We start from the raw sequence: 15317 nt of genomic DNA, 5'->3' as shown, positions 1-15317 counted from the left end.
CTGAGCACTTATAAAACACACATTTGATTTCAGTGCCTGAAGTCTCCTGTGTAGACACATACTGAGTAATGGTGCTGGTCACGCTACGCCTTCTCTGTAGACATGGCTTTGGGGGCCTTGAAACTAAAAAACTGAGGCAGGACTATGAGAAGACGTGGAACAAGGCGCGGTTTGGTGCTGGCCTACAGACCAGCAGCACAGTTCAGTGGTGCTGCGGGGCTCCGGGGCCCTTATCGGGAGGGGCCATGTGGTGCAGGTAGCTGCTGTCTTCGTGCCCACAGTGGTTTAGGGGCTCACTCTTAAAAAGAGCTGGAGGTGGGGGGAGGTGGGAGACAGGGGGCACTGCTAGGTGGTGGTGGGGGTGAGGTTGGGCATGTTGGGGTGTGCTTGAGAGGTGCTGCTGGGTTGATGAGGGGTGGGGATGATGGTGAGAGGGCGCTGAGTGGAGTGGCACATGGGAAAATGTGTGCCCCACAGTGCCTTGAGGAGGAATAGACCCTCCTGTTGGGTTGAGGCCCATGGTTGCTGAGGTGGTGGCCAGGGTGGCAGTTGAGGGCCCAGGGCCAGAGGTTGAGGAAGATGAGAAGGTGTTGGAAAAGATCCGGACAGGCACAGGTGGGCCGCTAGTCTGCAGAACAACGGGGCTGGTGACCCGGAAACACTTCTCTTTGTGTGCTTTGAGCATGTTGGAGAAGCGGAAGCGTTGGCCGCACACCTCGCAGGGATAGGGCTTCTCGCCTGTGTGGGTGCGGCGGTGGCGTTTCATGTTGGGTCGGCTGGTGAAGCTCTTCCCACAGATCTCACAAATGAAAGGCTTCTCCCCTGCATAGATTCATAAAAAAACAACAACACTGAATGAGAAAAAAAAAAAAAAAGAACAGTTTTTAGCAATTAACAAGAAGAATGGAGCACAGGGGGAAAAAATGCATTACAATAAAATCATTCGGTGTCAAAAGTGAGGGTTAGAAAGTGTTAAATATTCAACAAAGTTAACTGTCCTCCCCCCTCCCCTTTAACCATTTCCCTCTGCAGAGAGCAACAGTTCTCTTTTAAATATGTAAATAAGTTTTTGCTGTCAACCCACCCACTCCGCAGGAAGCTATTACAATTCACACTTTGAGCAGAGGAGATGTGAAAGTGAACAACAGCAGCTCCGTTGGATTGTCGCTCTCATTAACCTCCCTCCATGGAGCCACTGAATGTGCCTGCTACCACCCACACAGCCATCTATTAACAGGCTGCTGAAGGGCTCTCTAAATGCCTTATTCTTGCATGTTATGTGTGAAGCTCCTCCACACTAAATGAATATCAAAAGGTGACAGTTAATGTGCTAGTCTTCTGTAACTGTTACCTTACATTCACTCATGAGAATTCACATGGAAAAAAAAATCTGTATGCAGTGAACCAAACTTTGGGTGTTGAAAGTGTATGCTTCCTATTACAGAGCATGACTGGGTGTGTCTCCTCCTGGATGAGGTTAAATTGGTTGGTAGCAGCAGGGAGAGGAGAGGGTAGCATAATTACACATCACAAATAGAACTGTGAGAGCCTATGGAGTGCAGTGTGTCCACCCACGACAGGCACGGCTGGTGAAAAACAGTGAAGGACATACAAGCATCACTGCTTAGCAGTGGTCTTAGAAATAGCAATGCAGCAGAGACAGAAAATCAAAGGGGTGTAATACAGCATGTGTTTGGGTAGTCATTATAAGCCACAGTATATGCAAGGCTCCTCTTTGATGTGAACATCCCTCTCATTAAAAATTCTGGGCAAAGTCTCCTGCTCTTACCACTATAATGTTCCTGTTGGCAACTCCCCATCTGATTCTTTTTTTAGGATGAGTATGGTGACTGGGTGGCTGGTAAAGCAGGCCAATGAAGGATGGTAAATGCTTGATAAACTTTAGATTTATAAAGTAAAATAAATCTATAGTCATTTGAGACTTTTGTTATATTTCAATAAGAGTACAAAGTGCTGTAACCGTCAAGCAAAGGACAAAAAAGATTTGGGAAACAACTGGTCTGTATGAAATGTAATTTTCCCCTCAACAGCTGGGCCAACTTGGTCTTTGTAATTTGCTTCTGCACGACTGCATTTAAATAGAAGCTGGGAGGAAACTATGCAAACATGGAAAACAAAAGGGCAAGACATTTGTCGACTAAAGTAGCAAGTATCTGCTGAGTAGTCATTTCTTTGTTTTAGTTGACTGCAGAAAAAGAAATGTAAATTTAAAAAAAAAAGAAAAAAAAGGGAGTTTTATTTTTATATAGATTATGATCAATGCCAAAAAAAAAATACTGTTTACATATATCAGACTTGAGGGTTGTGTGTAACCAGTTAGTGACATTATTTACTGAAGAATCCACAGTGGAGACATTACATTATTTGAAACTGGAATCTCCTGCTGTGGAGAAACTACAACTAGGGTACTATATTTGAGTGCAGCCTCGTTCAGTTTCTACAAACAAAGTGATGAGTTTTCTATAAAGCTTCCTGATTTCATAGAAATGCCTCACCACTTAAAAAGGGCTCTGAAACTAGAATTGGTTTCCTGCATTTAAAAAGCAGGTTAATACTGACACTCATATTTTTGCAGAAAGTCCATAGGTTTCAGCCATATGGATTATCCCAAAGGACACTGGCCTGATTGGCATGTGTGATTTTCCCAGAACACTTATGGAACTTAAAAGACCCACACTTGTTTCTCACCTGTGTGTGTCTTCATGTGCTCATCAAAGTACTGTTTCATGTTGAAGTCTTTGCCACACCACTGGCACATGAACTGCTTGTGTCCGATGTGAATGCTCATGTGGGAGCGCAGCTGGTACTTGTATTGGAACCGTTCATCACAGTTCTACAGCAGAAACAACAGATGCGTTCAGATAACATGTCCACACACACACACACAGTCAGTACAACAGCATGCACACACACACACACAAAAAAAAAAGCACACTTGCTGACACACAGTAATTGACAATCTGATTTAGATAAAACATTTATCATGCGCTACTCTTTCTGCATTTTCTAATGTGAAAATAGTTTAGAAGTGAAATGTTTATTTTGACAACCGTAACCCAAGTAAATCAGTAAGGGTTTAAGACAGAACTGTAACATTGTTCAATCATAAAACAGCTTTTGATGTGACAAAAGCTGCTTCAGCTCTGACAATAAATCACTTATTGCTTTTGGCTGCTTCCTTGTTTTGTCCCAAATGATAATTTTGTGAAAATGTCAATGTTATTATTTAACATTTTCATAACTGTTGTTGTTGTTAAATATAACTGTTGTGTGGCATTATTTAGAGTTATGTGTACACTGCTGTGTAGGGACTGCTTTATGACGCATCACGCTTAAGAAACGCAGTTAGTTCCACAATCCAGCACCACTGCTCAGGTTATTTTGGTGCATGGAGCAACACTGTATTTGCAATCTGTTTTCTTTCCTGGTCAGGGTTTTCTTGAAGTGAAGTATTCATAATCTTAATGTGGCACCACCTGACCAAATAAATGTCAGTAAGGGAAGAAAAGAAAGAAAAAGAAAAGCTGCTTCTATAAACAGCCTATATACTTATTAAGGATAAAGTTGAATATTTGATGACGACCTCAAACATCTGATTAGAGTAACTCCACCTCCATACATAGTTCTGGTTTGACCCCCATTTAAACAGTTGGGGAATGTAAAGGTCTTTGGCTGAAGTAAAACACTGTTTCAACTGTACCCAACCCAGCTGAACAGGGAAAACAAAACAAAGCAACGATCACGTCACACAACATAACAAAACGCTTCTCTCACAGACGTCACATGCATACATTGAACATTTATTCCTTCAGCTATTTAACGCTTCAGTTAATAGGTGAACTGTGTTCCTGTGTGGTTTTCTAATATTTGACATGGTCTGGCTTCAGCTCCTCTGTAGAACATTGTCCACTGAATGCAAAACACACAGTGCACAGTCAACATCTGGAAGACACTGACTATTTTAGGTTATTCACAAACCACAGGACACAGATGTCTCCTAGCTGAAACTTACTGGTGTAAGTCTGCTTTTACAGCACACAAAAAAAAAATTCTGTCACTCCATTCAAGTGATCAAACTAGTTTAAAACATATAATTGAATTAAAATAAATAAAATCCACAGTAAAATTCACACCAAAAATAAATAAGAAGGGGGGTGGTGAAATTTAAATGTTTGCTTATATAAAAATTTCTAAAGCCACTGCACTTTCATCCTTATATAATTTTATTTGTTCAAGGGTATTTGAAGACAGTATGTAAATTAAACCACCACTATTATATGCCCTCCATGTTATGTAAATGATCTTTAACGCAAATATTTCAACTGCAACAAAACCCTGTGAAATTGTAAAAATAAAATGGCCTGTATTTGTATAGCGCTTTTCTAGTCCCTAATGACCCCAAAGCGCTTTACACAACCTGTCATCCACCCAGTCACACACACATTCACACACTGGTGATGGCAAGCTACATTGTAGCCACAGCCACCCTGGGGCGCACTGACAGAGGCGAGGCTGCCGGACACTGGCGCCACCGGGCCCTCTGACGCCACCAGTAGGCAACGGGTGAAGTGTCTTGCCCAAGGACACAACGACCGAGGAGCCGGGGCTCGAACCGGCAACCTTCCGATTACAAGGCGAATTCCCAACTCTTGAGCCATGATCGCCCCGATGTGATTTAAAATTTTTTTTTTTTCCCCATAACAAGTAGGAACTCAAAGAAGGCCAACCAACGAAATCTGTGCCTAAGGTACATAAATCCTCTAGATACATGGATTAGCAATAATCTATTTCCTCTTAAGTTTTACCACAGTTTTAAACTTTAGTTGTGGTGGGGACTGGGACACAAAAGCACTGGATTAAGTGAATAAATAAGTCAATGAGCAAATAATACCCTTTAAGTTTTATGTGCTACAAATAAATAACTTAGAAATGCTGCATCTAAGTCTCTTATTATGCAGATGAACTGCTGGTCTACCATCTGCAGCCATACTCCTCTGAGGCCTCCATGAGTTTGCTATAGTGGCACATGAATCTGTTCTCCACCCTAAACAGGTTCTGGTTGCAACAGCCCTTCAGCTCACAGGATCTCCAGAGTGGGAGGACAACAGCCATAAGCTCTAGTCCACAACAGGAGACTGGAGGAAAACAGGAGATGGAAAAGCCCAGACCCTGAAGTTTATATATATAGGTCAAAGGATTGTCCACAAGTAAACTGACTGTGGATGCATTGTTCTCTCAAACAAACAAAAAATAATAACACCCAAATATACTTGGATGGTTTATGTAGGGGAAATACTGATTCGGTCACTGTTTGAAGTCTATTGTTAGACATCTTACCTCACAACGAAAGGGCTTCTCTCCAGAGTGCTGGAGTGAGTGAACTTTCAAAGACATACTGCGCTTAAATGACTTCCCACACGTTTCACAGGTGAATGGCATGTCCTTCGTATGAGCTGGATTTAAGAGAAAAAAATGCAAGTGACATGGCTAAATCATAACAAACTAATCAAATTAAAGTTTTAACTAAATTGGTATTGCTTGAATAAATGCTATGATGAGACATGATCATACAAAAGAATTTACATTTCACAATATTTAAAAAGAAAAGGCAGCATGTTGTCACTAAAGACACTATGCTGAGTATCTATAAGAAAAAAAATGGATCTTGTACAGGTGAATATTATTTAATTGAAAGCCATGTGGTGTCTCACACTTCTAGATATCACAGTAACAGACAGCAGCCGCAACTTACCAACCATGTGCTTTCGGACGTGAGCCATAGTGTAGAATTTTTTCTCACAGATTTCACATGAGAACTTCTTTTCTGCATAGCCATGCACAATTTTGATGTGCTCATGCAATGACCAGAGCTTCTTAAAAGACTTGCTGCAGGAAACACACTGAAGAACAATAACAACAAAAATGTATAAAGAGAAGACAAAAAAAATATTAATTTTAAGCATTTTGTTTTGATCAGCCAGAATTCTTTTATTATACTCCAGCGCCCTCTGCTGGGCAAAAAAAGTCAGCAAGGGTTTATCTTGCTGAAATCCCTCTAAATCCTACCATCAAAGTAAAAACGGAAGCGGCCAAATCATCATAACTAAATCATTACTCTTGATTTAAAAAACAACAACAACAACAAAAAACTTCAATAGTAATACTTCCTTCTTAAATCATATCGAACATAATGCAACCCGATCAAAAGACCATTTTAATTTCGAAGTATAAATCAGTGGTACTTGGACAGTTGCAGACAAGTACTATACATTGATGTTTGGCCATGACCAAACATCAAACTGGGCGTTGCAGTAATTTCTGTCTAGCATGAGTTTTATGATTAGGCTGTTGTCTCCCTAAAATAAAATATCTTGCAGCGTGACAAGATAACAACCAGATGAACTGTGAAAAAGTATCCACACAAACAAAGTGGCCAAAAATAAAATAAAATAAAAATTAAAAAAAATACAGTTTCTTCCAGCTGCCTTTTAGCATGTGATTGCCAAGATATCATGTGAATCATTTCCAACAACGCGTTCCTTTTTTCCATGTTAACAAAAATCAATCAAATAATAAAATGAAACACTGTGGAACCAGTTGTGTGCACATACTCTTACATCTCACCCTGGAGCTCTTTCACAGCTGCCACCGGTACTGCTGGTAGCATCACAAGTGTGTTTATATACAGATGTTCGTGTTTTAACGTCAGCCTACTCAAAAAAGATCCACATTTTGCCATAGTACAAATGGTTGTATAGACATGTTTAAAAGATTCCTAATTTCCCTTTGTTTTATATTGTAATATAACTACTGTTCTCTCTGGTTATCAGAAAAGCTGACAGAAAACATGAAAGTGGAAAAACTGAACTTCATAATTCAGAGCCTTTTAAATTAGATTGTTAGTACACATGCACAGAAATTACTCATTTGAGAGTTGCTTCAAGGACAAAAAATAAGGGGGGAAAACAAACAAAAAAGAAACAGAAAAAAAGAAACAGTTGCACAATTACACATATTATATCTCCATGACGTGAGAACAGGTTTCTTTATACCCTGTAATTGTTTCAAACTGTTTCGGGTGGCTCAGAGGAAGCTGCTCAAATAACATTTTCTTTAAACTGCAGATGCAAATCAAGCAGAACAAACCAAGGGCTAAATAAAGCTGCTAAAAACAGCTGTATAACCCTTGGGGATTCAGATGCTGAGTCGCCTTTTTCAATTTTAGAGAAGTAAAACCACAATGCACCTTCTTTCACTGAAATATTTTTGATAATAGATGGCTGATCTAAATAACGTCAGTTTCAGATGTCCTGTATCTAAAATATTGCTTAAGCATTACCAGTAATGCACACATGACTTTTCAAACAAAATACAATTAGTATTTTTAGATTGCATATTTGACAGAAATCTTCTGTGCTATTTTACCACAAACCATGACGATGTTGTTATCAATAGCTTATGAAGTAAATTCAACACAAACTCCTACAGCTGTATTGTTGTGGTGGCTGAAAACAATATGGCCCTCAAAACATTCAAAGCACACCGCAGCTTAAGTTATGTTTCAGGAGATAAAATGTTATGGCATTTTTTGTGTGCTTTTACTTTCATGGTAATAACTTCTAATTACCATTGTCTAGGTAGAATTTTTAATATAGCAGTCCATGACAACTTTAGACGTTTTTCAAAACTTAATGAATATCAAAAGAAGAAAGAAAGCTACAGAAATACTGCAGAATTTCAAGGTTAATATCATGGCTAATGTGACAAGTCGAACACTTCTGGAATTCAGGAATATCTAATTCAGCTAAATTAAATTTCTTGTTATATGTGCTTTTTACTGACCTTTCTGCATATTTCATAACTGATATCTGTTTTAATTAGTGAGTGATGAATGTTGTATAATGGCTGCATAAAATCACTAGCATGAAGCACCTTGAAAGCTGCATCCCCCGTGAAATGACTGTTGGCCACCTTAGTTATTAAAAAGCCACACTCTTCTCCTGTGAGCTAACAGCTGAAAACCCACTTTCAGTTCTCAGCTGCCGCTACATTCAAACTGCCACATAAATGAGCTGAGAGAGCTCCGAATCTGCTGCTGCTAGCAAGTTACTGAAACTTTTAGCAATCACTGTTTTCTCTTTGAAAATTGAACTTTTTAAAGTGTCAAATGTTGCCTTTAGATTTTCTAACAAAATAAATGCCAACATCAACCAAGAGGGTATCATAGTCATCAGGTAACAAGTTTGGTCACATTAAAAAGTTTTAAACAAAGTGATTGCTTTCACATACCACAATAACTCACTTTAAAGCCAAGTCATTTTTTGGTCATTACTTCCACTAAATGATTTACAGTTAATTCTGTAAAAAAACATAACTACATATCATTTGCCTTTTTTTTTTTTTCCTTTCTTGAACAAGCAGCCACCTTTAGTGGCAGAAAACTGCATCCTGACTTAATACTACAGTTACATTGGATGGGTGGATGGATGGATATATTTTTTTTTTTCCCCTATTTTTTTTTTTTTTTTAAATACATGACTACAAATTCTAATCAGTTAAATATGACTGATTTCAGTTCAAATGTAATTTAGAAATAAACTGAAACCTGCCAGAAATATACTTAAATATATGCAGAAAAATACAATATTATAATTACTAATACATAAGAATTTGTGTCCGCAGGTGTCAAAGAGGAGCCTGGGGTTGGAGCATCAGATAAGGCTGTAGTACAGGTGCACAAGTCTCATGGCTTAGAGGAAAGTCTTGTTCTAATTTATCTAAACATCTTTATACGTAAGAATATATTAAACCTCTTTCTCCAGAATAACATTTACAAGAGTAACTACACAAATATCAGATAAAGGTTTGGATTACCTGAATGTTCTTCTCACAATCAGTCTGCTGGTGCAAGGCTAGCTCACTCTCCAAGACAAACTTCTTGCCGCACTTGTCACAGATCTGCATTCGTCTGTGTGTAACATTCATGTGCTTCTCCAGGTACCAGCGTGTGTTGAATACTCGAGGACATTTTTCACATGCCAGCATCTCCTTCTCCTCCACCTCTGCTTTCCCTCCTGATGGTACAGTAGGAGAAGAGGAGGGAGCTGACCTAGCTGACCTGCCTTTGCTCTTTGGAGGCTCTGTGCGTTTCCGTCGCCCTCTGGTGGTCATTCCAGCAGGGGTAGCACCCAGAGCTGTTCGCAGACTTTTCCTCCGTGGCTGGCTGGAAGCAGCTGCACTACTAGACCCTCGACGGGTTCTCTTTGACCGCGTTCTTTGACTTTCAACATCATCTTCCTCCTCATCTTCCTCCTCATCCTCCTCAGGGCTCTCATCTTCCTCCTCCTCCTCTTCTTCCTCCTCCTCTTCATCGTCGTCATCATCACTTCCAGCTCTTTCAGAGTCATCTACTGTGGTTCCAGTTTTATTGTCCCCTTTGGATACATGAAGTGTCTGGTTGTTCAGGTTGACCTCCACAATGATTTGCTCACGCTTGAAACTCTCCTCACCATCCTCACCCTCTTCTTCCTCCTCATCTTCATCATCATCTTCAGTATCATCAGAGGATCCATCATTGCCTGTCTGGGACCCCTGTATCCCCACCTCCTGCCCAGCCCCCCCTTCTCTGAAATACTGCTGATGTTGGTGTTGACCAATGTTCTGATCTCCCATGGATGTCTTGGCTGCCATTTTATTGTCCACTAACACAGAATAAGGCTTGCCACCAACCTCCCTCTTATAAATCTTTCCTGTCAAGTCCAGGTCTGGGTTAGGAGAGTGAAAGTAGGACTGGGACACCGGTGCCCTGCGTCCTTCCTCCTGTGACATCCCGCCAAGACTAGGGATGGAAACCTCTTCCTTGAGGCTTTGACAGGATTTCATGAAGAGGGAGAAGGTATGGAGGGGGTACAGTTAGTAGGAGCACAGGGCAACGGAAAAGAGTAACAGCGGTGGTAACTAGGTAGACTAGCCTATCCTACAAGGAGAGGCAGGGGACACCACACTAATCCCCCACCCTCCTTCTACTGAAAAGACAGGAAGGAGGGGATGAGGTGAGAGACAGTCAACCGGATTCAAAGAGAGCATCCATGCTGTCCAAGCAAAGAACTGCAGCTGTATAGACATACAATCAGTTCCAACTTTTGTACCATGTGCTTAAGAATCAGAAAGCAAAACCAAAGTCTTAACGTTGATTCTCAACATTTAAAATTATCCCCTCCAGTTGTTGAGCTGCAGGCTGCTGCCCTGCAGAGCGCCAGTCTTCAAACAGCAGAGCAGGTAAAGATGAGCTGAATACCAAAAATGGAAATGCTGTAAGGACCTCTGCGTCTTGCTTGAACAGCCATTTGTTGTGCATTACCTATGAGATAAGACAAAGAAACAGAATAATATAGATGAGAGTGTTCCGTGTGACCTGAAACTACAGCCATATTGTCAAGTTCTGAACAGTGAGTGCCACACTTGGCCACAAATGTTTCAGTGTTGTGTGTAGGAGTGGAAACCACAGCTTTCACACATGAATGCGAGTGAATTCAATTTCAACAAATGAGCAGTCTAAATATTTCTAAACCACAACTGAAACACCTCATTATAAAGCAGAGACAGTTTGCTTTATAGAGTGACACATCAACATTCATGCTTGCAATAAGGACATATTTAGATCAACTAAAGTGCAACAAGTCACAACTTCTTCTCAGTAGTGAAAATATGTAACATATCTTCTTAAAGACGATCTGATCGATGTCAATGCTAGAGCAGAAAACAGCCTGTTTGTTAAACAACATCGGTTGTCTATGCACAAACACAGATGCAATCACTGTAAACTACCAACAATCTGAAACTTAATAAATAAATTGGTACTCACTCAGTCCTAACTGTGTTCCAGTGGTGGTTAGAGACCATTTACAGAAATACTTCTCAGAAAGCAAAAGCCAGATTCAAGTTCTAAAGCACACTGATTAAACAACACAAGATCTTCTTCAACATCACACATGCACAAACCTCCCATTGACTGTTGGAGAGTATAGTGTAACCACAGCTTAGGAGCTTGTATTGCAAATACAACCACAGGAAACTGTATGTCAACCTTTCAGTGAAACCGAAGTAGTGCACTTCTTGTAACAAACAGTATTATCACTGTGCTCATGCAAGTAACAGCTCAAAAAACATTGAATCAAAGAGTAATGTATTACTTATGTATGATGTTGGCTTTGGTGTAAATGTAATCCTGGAACTGACCCTGGATGACAGGTTGCTGACCTCGAACAACCCTACACCCTACAAACCATTTTGAGTGTGCACCAGGGCGGTTTGCTCGCTAGAAAACCTCCCCCCATGCAATAAACAAAAATTACATTTCCTTTCCAGGAGACAGCAAACATCCTCTCCTCAGAATCTTCACAAACATCTTATGCTTAAATTTCAAGAACTGACACACCACCGTCTACAAAGAAATCACAAACAGGCTAACAGGTACTTTCACATTCACACACACCCCCACTCCACCCATGAACTCTACTTTGTTCTGATGTTTAATTTAAAGTCACCATTAGAAAAGAGTTTCTGTAAATGCCAGAAAAAGGAGCATTACTGTGCAAATAATGGGAAATGCAGCTGAAACGATGGGTCACACTTTGTAATTAAGGCATAAGCCTAATTATTTTACCGTGATCAAATATTAATCATAATGAGTTCTCTGAGGCTTAACCAGATCATTATTTGTCAGTTAAACTGTTGGTGTAATTTGTGGTGTCTTACATTTACTACCACTGATTTAATCCTACCTGGCAACAGAAGCTGCACCTGCTGAAAATAATCTTGAATAAAACCAGATTAATTAAAAATAGGCTATGAAACTTTGGTGATCCAAACTTAATGTGAGCTAAAGCCATCTTATTTAACATTTTCTTTCTAATTCACTGGTCGTTTTCCCAAAGATTGTCTTTTCACCTCAAGACTTGGTGCGTATATCTGGTGAATTTGATCCTCTGTAGATAAGCATGTTGCAGTGAAGGCAGAGATAAGATGAACTAAAGCAATTTTTTAAGCCAGAGATTAATCAGTTGGTTCTACCTCATTTTGCATGCAAAAAAGTAAGCCATTTATGTAGACTTTGGGTATGCACATATAAGGCACACCTGCCTTCCTGTGTAGGCTGACTCTGATCCTTTCTGAGAATTGGACAGGAGCTCTGAGAGCATTAAGACCACAAGGGGAGGGCAAGCTCGGCACTGACAGAGCAACTTAACTCACATGGTAGTCCTAGACACAAAGCCTAATAGATTATCCTGTGTCTAGATGACAGAGCAATATAAACTGCAAGAGAACCCCCACGCCTAAACATGCAATTATGCTGGTTTACATTCTCGTTTGAAAAAAAGGCATGCTTGCACAACAACACAGCCAATTTATTACTATACCAATATAAAACTGATTAAAAAAATCATTTTTAAAATAAAAATAAAAAAGCACATAAACAGTGTGGTTATACAACCTTGTTGAGTATAACCCTTCTATTGCTTATCATTATCAACGATGAGTCATTTTGGGGTTTCACTCTCTGTGAAATAATGCAGTCCTTTGATGTGGGAATCAAGCAGAGCGCAGACTTCTCAATATCACGAGTAATTAGTTTACACATTCACCTTGTAGGATAGGGAGGTCAAACTTTTAGAAATGTAGATCGTTTTGCGACTGCCTATTGAAGCTTTAACAGCTTTCAAAGATGAACTTTGTACCCTGATGCAAAAAAAAGAAAAAGAGCATCAATGAATGTCTGGATTACTGAAATGACCTGTCAGCCAGAGAATTACTAATGCTCAGCAAAAGTTGCAGAGAAATCAAAGTTTTTTCAGCAATGGCCAATTCATAGCTGTCCTCAATCACGTTTCAGAGAAGCCAGAACTCATTTCATATGTAAGCCACAAAGCCAGTCACATACCGGATAGATGCTACTGTGGCTTAAGATATTTGTATGACACAGGATGGGAGTGTAACTGCAACGGCAGCATACAACACTTAAAACCCATCAGCATTAAATAGTACACATGCTGACAAGTACTTGGCTAAACTTTGACAGTTAAGCAGAGGAGACCTTTGAAGTCAAAATGTGTCACGTTTGCTTCGTACTATGCAGCAGTGCTACTCAAATCCATGCACCCTCTTGAGTCTAGACTTTAATGAGCTTTCCCTTTTGCAGCTTGTGGAGGACCTTGTGAAGGTTCACATTCTTGACTCTGTCCAAACTCATAAGACCTTAACCAGCTCACTGTGTGGTGCTCCATGCCTTGGTAGGTATTTGGCCCTCAAACCCATAATCGAGGTCAGAGAGCAGTACCTAGGGTTTTTGATATAGCACATATCATTTGAGGCACTACACGAAGTGGTCAAGGAATATGTCAGCTCCCATCTCTTCCACACCAGCTTTTTAGGAGACACTGCTGAGCTGTTTACTTCTGGGATATCTCTATTATGGATAAGGAAAGAAAACATGGTAGCCTTTAGCACTTACTTTGACACTGATTTAGACTGTGAAAACACACCGAAACGTGACTATAATAAAAAAGGGCTTCATATGCATCAAAACGAAGTAAATCACATGCGCATATGAATTTGTTTTCGTCGGGTTGGATGCAGCGTATTCAGCTACAAGACTTGCTGTTAACGCTGCAGTGTGTTCGAAGCAAAGAAAGGGTTAAAACAAAAAGGCAACATTGTACAACGAACAGTAACGTTGTGCAGGCCAGGCCAACTTAGGCTACTTAGCTAGCTAGCAGTAGTCCATAGGTACTAACCTGCACACACATGACAAGCTAACTTGGCTACATTAGCTCAAGGTGCAGCCATTAGATGTTTTAGTGCAGTTAAGGTCACTTCATTTGGATAACAGTCATACTAATACACAAGCACTACAATCTAAAGGCTGGTGTTTGCAGACAGGCAGTAGCTTCCAACAAAAGAGTAGTTTCACTTTAAAAAAAAAAAAAAAATCATAAACCGCCCAGGTTGGTGCTAGTTAGCTCAAAGCTAGCGTTAACGTCAATATTTAGCATTAACGTTACATTTAATTTCGATGCTGCACTCCGAAGGGAAAGTCTGACAGTTTTTGGACCCTCGTGAAGCTAAACGAAAAGCTGATGTCATGCTTTGTCATCAGTGTTTCTCTCTTGCTGTGGTGCAGTATGAAAAATGCCGCTTTCTCAACAAAACCCAGACTGCTCTACTGGTAAACCCACTCAACTCGACACTGTCATAAAGTCAGCGCTAGCCGGGCTCGCAGACTGCTCTCACCGTAGCTTCGGCCCCGCACTACCGGCGAACCACGGCTGCCGTTTCCGACAGCTGTCATGCGTGTCACACATGTAAGTGCTTAAAATCAACTAAAACAGCGATATTTTGTTGTCGGTTTGCTGGCTTACCTCCGTCAGGGCGACCTTCTTCTTGCGTTCGTGCAATCAGAGTTGCACAGATTCAGGGTTGCACACGCATTTCTCCCTCCCTCTCTCTCGCTCTCTTTTCATTCACGGATATGCATTTAGACGGGCCACTGCCACTGGTCTTTGTGTGCAAAATGTGGGCGCTTATTTGTTTATGTCCGCTATAGACTGCGGAGATATCTGCGCACCGGTGTCCTCAACCCCGCTACGTGGCCCGGCCAAGCTCTCGCGTGTACTACCGTCGTCCCGCGCTCATCCCAGGCATCCAGGCCGCTGTCTGGATGGGCGCGCGGCAGCTTGTCTGGTCTGGATTCTTTTCGTCTCCCCTCCAAAGCAGACAGGGCACGGCGCGCGCGCACGTGCTGAGCTTAAATCCTTGATTGATGAAATCATAATGAGAAGACCCCGATGGCCGTTTAATCCTCCCAGAGGAAAAATTCTAAAACTACAATAAATGCAATCAGTTTTTATCACAGACTCTTAAACTTTAATATCTTTTCTATTTTAATTCGGGGTTTTTTTTGGTAACAGTTGTTTTAATTGACTCAAGTCCTCCAGTTTATTTCCATGAAGACTCTCGGGAAAATGACTGAACTGCATATTTCTGCGATATTAAAACATTTTTAAAAAAATGCATGGATGTATATAAAGAACACAGGAGAAAAAAAAAAAGTGTCGAAACTATGTCTCATTCTAAAGAATCAAATTATCTTCATAGTTTACTTTTGTCAATACAAAATAAATCTTCCCTTTAATTAAAAAAAATACTATTCCTTCCAGTTTGAAACACTTTTTTTAGTATATAGTTTTTTTTTTAAATGGTGTACCTTTTATTTTCTTAAAGCAAGACAAAATAAATGC

At 40.4% G+C, this 15317-nt stretch overlaps 1 protein-coding gene across 1 annotated transcript; it reads right to left on the bottom strand.

The window, feature by feature from the left end:
• znf652 (zinc finger protein 652) lies at positions 1 to 14710 on the bottom strand. The gene is made up of 6 exons (XM_085352754.1): positions 14439 to 14710; positions 8896 to 10381; positions 5774 to 5921; positions 5359 to 5474; positions 2710 to 2854; positions 1 to 822 (listed from the first exon to the last, which is right to left on the bottom strand). Exons 2-6 carry the CDS (start codon positions 9901 to 9903, stop codon positions 203 to 205), a joined length of 2037 nt encoding a protein of 678 aa, XP_085208880.1. The 5' UTR covers positions 9904 to 10381; positions 14439 to 14710; the 3' UTR covers positions 1 to 202.
• Positions 14711 to 15317: the final 607 nt, after the last annotated feature.

Source organism: Diplotaxodon limnothrissa, linkage group LG4, assembly GCF_057381915.1.
Source record: "Diplotaxodon limnothrissa isolate DT_005_m linkage group LG4, D_limnothrissa_male_GT1.1, whole genome shotgun sequence".
NCBI lineage: Eukaryota > Metazoa > Chordata > Actinopteri > Cichliformes > Cichlidae > Diplotaxodon > Diplotaxodon limnothrissa.
The sequence above is the reverse complement of the archived record's forward strand: the minus strand, read 5'-3'. Positions and strand labels throughout refer to the sequence as shown.